This window comes from Arachis ipaensis, chromosome B4 (assembly GCF_059453495.1).
Source record: "Arachis ipaensis isolate K30076 ecotype BB chromosome B4, ASM5945349v1, whole genome shotgun sequence".
Taxonomy (NCBI): domain Eukaryota; kingdom Viridiplantae; phylum Streptophyta; class Magnoliopsida; order Fabales; family Fabaceae; genus Arachis; species Arachis ipaensis.
The window spans coordinates 28,097,430-28,103,395 of NC_142439.1; the positions used below are offsets into that span (position 1 = coordinate 28,097,430).

The 5,966-nt window shown below is 43.4% G+C and overlaps 1 protein-coding gene across 1 annotated transcript; it reads left to right on the plus strand.

Annotated features, from left to right (window-relative positions):
* The first annotated feature begins 1,242 nt into the window (after positions 1-1,242).
* On the plus strand, positions 1,243-5,258 carry LOC148567019 (uncharacterized). Its single transcript, XM_088484509.1, has 6 exons — positions 1,243-2,053; positions 2,214-3,254; positions 3,342-4,228; positions 4,274-4,615; positions 4,712-4,779; positions 4,850-5,258. Exons 1-6 carry the CDS (start codon positions 1,243-1,245, stop codon positions 5,256-5,258), a joined length of 3,558 nt encoding a protein of 1,185 aa, XP_088340635.1.
* The last annotated feature ends 708 nt before the right edge of the window (positions 5,259-5,966 follow it).

The following is a 5,966-nucleotide window of genomic DNA, read 5'->3' on the forward strand; positions in this document are numbered from 1 at the left end:
TATAGAACAGAAGGATAAAAAAATAGAAAATGAGAGAAAAAAGAGAGAAAGATAAAGAAGAAGAATGAGAAGAGAAGAAGCTTGTTAATTTTGGAAGAAAAAATTTTATTTTTATTGTAATGACACATTTTAATTTGTCAAATTACTAATATAAAATATAAAATATAAATTATACATAAAGTAGAAAGGGTAGAGAGAAATAGAAAAAAAGAGAGAGGTAGATAAGAGAACGTAGGAAGGGATTTTATTAATTTTAGAGGAAAATATTTCCTCTAAATTTTAATAAAAAAATGTCATGTGACATATTTTGATTATTAAATTAGTTATTGGTCCGACCATTACATATCCTATGTCATAAATCGGCTTTATCACTCATAACTCGCCATTATTCACATCTATTACCCAGATATTTGGCGTTATAAGTCGGCATTTTAGTCACTACTCGGCAATTTACGTCATTAATCGGCGTTACAGTTACTAATCAACAATCAATATCATTTATTAAAAAGTAACGTTACAAATCAGCTTAACGGACTGCTTCACAAAAATGAAACGTCCAAACCCTTATTATTGCTCTTTAATACAGGCAATAAAGCAGGAACATGACCGATTTACACACTATCACCTATAAAAGGTATGATCTTCTATCCTGAAGACACATTGAATTCTCAATACTAACTTAAGCTTCGGAGTGCCTTTGCAGGTACACTCCCCCCTGTCTCTTGCTCAAAGCTCTACGCGATTGGACACCCTCTTGGAGTAAAGCTCGGACTATCATAAGGCTTGAAGGTCGGCACCGAAAGCCATAGCTCGGCGTCGACTCCCAGAGACTGAGCTCTCCCTCCAGGTATCCATACAAGAACAATTGGCGCCCACCGTGGGGCCGAAAATATAAACCTCTCTCTCTATATCATCGGCCTCGAGGTTCCCGTTTTGAAAGTCATGGAGGAACAACCTCCACCCTCGCCATCCGAACTGCTCCGGATGGTGACTAAGTTGCGACAAGCCATGGTTGAGGAGAACCAAAGAATGGCAAATCAAATTGCCAACTTGAATAACACTCGAACCGAAAACAATGACCGACAAGAACGGACGGAAGAAGCCGAGCAGCAGTCAGGGCCAACACATGTCTCAGACACTGCTCGACAAGAAGAGGAACAGCCCCAACACAATGAGGAAGCTCAGAAAAACACATAAAATGACGATCGGGAAAGCTCCCCCGGACCATTCACGGCGGAAGTAATGAACTTCGTGCTACCCCGAAGGTTTACTCTACCAACCACCCTAACTCCCTATGATGGGTTAGGTGACCCGAAGAAATACATCAAAAAGTTCACCTCCATAATGATAGTAAACGGTGCATCTGATAAAGTTTTATGTCGTTGTTTTCCATCTTATTTAGACGGTCCTGCACTTGATTGGTTTTGTTCTTTGCCTGCAGGTTCTATTTCTCGATTCCGAGACATATCAAAACCCTTTGAGGAGCACTTCGCTGGATCCGCCATCTACCTTCACGACTCCGACTACCTGAACATAGTCAAGCAAGGCCAGCACGAAAGCCTCAAGGACTACATGACGCGCTTCACAAAGATAGCCATAAACATACCCGATCTCCACCCCGAGGTAGAACTACACGCCATAAAAAGTGGATTAAGACCAGGAAAGTTCCAGGAAACTATTGTTGTGGCCAAACCAAAATCTATGGCCGAATTCCGTGAAAAAGCTAAAGGACAGATTGACATCGAAGAGCTCCGACAAGCTCGGAAAATAGAAAAGCCTCATTATAAAGATGACAACAAGCCACGGGACAGCAAGAAGAATTTCAAACCAATCCCACGATATGAAACCTACACCAAGTTCAACACCAAGCGCGATGACATCATCAAGGAGATCTTGAATTCGAAGTTAATCAAGCGACCACGAAAAGCTGGCAATTACCCAGATTCAAAAGGCACTGACCGATCAAAGTACTGCTCTTTCCACCAGAAGCACGGACACAATACTGATGACTGCGTCATCGCCAAAGACCTGTTGGAGCGATTAGCTCGGCAAGGTCATCTGGACAAATTCATCAGCGGCCACATGCAGCGGCGAGCACCTCCTCCAGGAGACCAAAGCTCGGCTACGCAACATAACCGAGATAGACCGACCAAACAATAACCATCCTGAACTACCAACACGTACAATTAACTGTATTTCCGGAGGTTTTGCAGGTGGAGGAGCCACAAGTTCAGCAAGGAAAAGATCTTACCGAGCTATCCTTTCCATCAACGCCGATCAAAGTCAACAACAGTCGCCGCCTACATCTCCACAGATAATATTCCATACAGCCGATCATGATAACAGCGTAGCAAATCTGGATGATCCAGTCGTAATCTCCCTACAGCTCGGAGATCTCCTAATTAAAAAGGTGTTGCTCGACCCAGGCAGCGGCGCCGACGTTCTCTTTTACTCGACTTTCCAGAAAATGAAACTGAGCGATAACATCATCCGACCTTCCACTGGTGACTTGGTAGGATTCTCAGGTGAGCGAGTCCCGGTTATGGGCTCTGTGTGGTTACAAACCACACTCGGTAAGTTCCCTTTGTCAAAAACTTCAGACATTCAATACTTAGTTGTTGATTGCTTCAGTCCCTATAATATTATACTTGGCCGACCTTTCTTAAATAGGTTCGGCGCTATAGTATCTACAATTCATCTTTGCGTTAAGTTCCCTTTGCAGGACAACACAATTGCAACCATTCATAGTGATACCCGAGAGGCCAGGGAGTGCTACAACAATAGTCTCAAAAGACCCCACCGTAACACAAAAGCTCAGGTCCACAATATTGGCAACACAAACAACCAACACATGCTGGCCGACCTTGATCCTAGAGCAGGAACACTGGAAAGACCGACTCCAACAGAAGACCTAGACAAAATCTACTTCACAGAAAGCACGGATAAGTTCACATACGTCGGCTCAACATTATCTTCAGACGAAAAATCTTCATTCCGAGCATTCTTACAACAAAACGCCGACCTATTCGCGTGGACCCCAGCTGATATGCCAGGCATCAATCCATCCATCATATCACACAAGTTAGCACTAGATCCATCTATCCGACCTGTAGCACAGAAAAAGAGAAATCTTGGGCACGACCGAAAGCAAGCTTCCCTAGAAGAAACCAAGAAGCTCATCAACGCGGGTTTCATCCGAGAAATCAGATTCACAACATGGCTGGCAAACGTCATCATGGTTAATAAACATAACGGTAAATGGCGCATGCGTGTTGATTTCACCGATCTCAACAAAGCATGCCCCAAAGATTCCTACCCTTTGTCCTCTATTGATTGTTTAGTTGATAATGCCTCTGGTTTTGAAAAGCTCAGCTTCATGGATGCCTATTCTGGTTATAACCAGATCCAAATGCACCCATCCGACCAAAATAAGACGGCCTTTATTACTGAATATGGAAACTATTGTTATAAAGTCATGCCATTTGGCCTTAAGAATGCAGGTGCGACATATCAGCGTCTGATGGACAAAATCTTCGCCAAACAACTCGGCAGGAACATTGAAGTCTATGTAGACAATATGGTCGCCAAGACAAAGATCGGCAATAACCACCTTGACGACCTCACAGAAATCTTCGGACAGCTAAGAAAATACAACATGCGGTTAAATCCCGAAAAGTGCGCATTTGGGGTTCAAAGTGGTAAATTCCTCGGCTTCATGCTCACTAGCCGAGGTATTGAAGCAAATCCTGAAAAATGCCGAGCTATTGTAGACATGACAAGCCCACAAACCATCAAGGAAGTCCAGCGGTTAACAGGGAGACTTGCTGCACTTTCTAGATTCTTACCTTGCCTAGCTTCTAAATCTTCATGTTTTTTCCAAACTTTAAAAACAAAAAAAGCTTTCCAATGGACTGATGAATGTGAACAGGCATTTACAACTTTAAAAGAAACTCTTTCAAAACCACCAATTTTACACACACCCCTACAAGGGGAGCCACTATTCTTATATTTGTCTGTCACTAACTGGGCTATAAGCTCTGCTCTTGTCGCAGAAAGGGAGAAGAAACAGTTCCCAATCTACTTCACCAGCAAGACCTTACAGAACGCCGAGCTTCGTTACCCGAGCATTGAGAAGCTGGCACTTGCGCTTGTCTTCTCAGCCAGAAGACTCCGACCATACTTTCAGAGCCATGAAATCCATGTTAGAACAGATCAACCTTTGTGTCAAGTGCTCCAGAAGCCTGAACTGGCTGGCCGACTAGTCAAATGGTAGGTGGAACTATCGGAATTCGATATCAAGTACGAAGGCCAAGCATCCATCAAATCACAGTTCTTGGCCGACTTTATCGCCGAGTTCTCAGTACCGAATATAACTGAAGATTACATCGAATGGTCTTTATACGTCGACGGGTCCTCCAACCCACACGGGTGTGGCGCAGGTATTATACTTGATGATGGCCACGGCAACGACATCGAACATTCCCTCAACTTCTCATTTAAGGCGAGCAACAATCAAAGTGAGTACCAGGCATTAATTGCCGGCCTAAGACTCGCTGCCGACCTTAACATCACCGAACTTAAGGTATACTGCGACTCCTTACTTGTCGTCCAACAGGTAAACAACCTATACCAAGTAAAGGACCCCTTGCTCTCTAAATACCTGGATGTCGTACACAATTTACTTTCAAAATTTACCAAATATGAAATACAGCACATACCAAGGGAGAGCAATGGCCGAGCTGACATTCTGTCTAAGCTCGCCAGTACTCAACCAAAAAGGTCATCGCTTTATCAGTCAACACTACTCAATCCAAGCGTTGAACTAACATATGTCTTAAGTGCAACACAGGAAACAGATTGGAGATCCCCATTCATACAATATCTCCAGACAGGGGTCTTGCCAGGCGACATTGAAAATGCTCGGCATTTCCGCCGACAAGCCTCCTTTTATACAATTTTTAATAATTGCCTATATAGACGGGGATTCTCCCGTCCATTACTCAAATGTCTTTGCAGATCAGAAGCTGAGCTTGCACTTGCTGAAGCACATGAAGGGATCTGTGGTACACACCTCGGAGCCCAAAGTCTGTATTCAAAAATCCTCAGAGCTGGATTATATTGGCCGACAATACGACAGGATTGCCAAGCAAAAGTTAAAAGCTGTAACAGCTGCCAAAAACACAGTTCGATTACACATCTCCCGGCTGAACCCCTACACTGCTCTGAGATTAGTTGGCCGTTCAACCAATGGGGCATAGATATCCTCGGACCTTTCCCCACAGCAGCAGGTCAGGTTAAATTCCTTGTGGTAGCAATTGATTATTTCTCCAAATGGATAGAGGCACAACCTCTAGCCAAAATTACATCACAACAAATGCTTTCTTTTGTTTGAAAATATATTATTTGTCGATTCGGCATTCCTCGGCACATTATCACCGATAATGGTCGCCAGTTTGCCGATAAAAAATTTACATCTTTCTTGCAGAACTTGAAAATCAAACACCATTTCTCATCAGTAGAGCACCCACAAACAAACGGGATAGTTGAAGCCATAAATAAAGTAATATTACATGCTCTAAGAAAGAAGCTGGATGATGCAAAAAGCCTCTAGGCCGAGCTTATCCCAGAAATCCTATGGGGATACAATACAACAATACACTCAACCACAAAGGAGACACCTTTCCGCTTAGTCTACGGCTCAGACGCAATGATACCTGTGGAGATCTCCCAATCCTCACTACGCACAGAGTTGGCCGATCAAACTACACAAGACATGGTCAGGCAAACCGAACTTGATCTTATTGAAAAACTAAGGTCGTCCACAGCAATCAAACATTTAGCCATGCAGCAGCACATTGCCCGAAGATATAACAAACAAACTCAACCAAGGTCTTTCCAAGTCCACAACCTCGTGCTCCGAAAAACAGAACAAGCTAGGAAACCACCAGCACATGGCAAACTAGCAG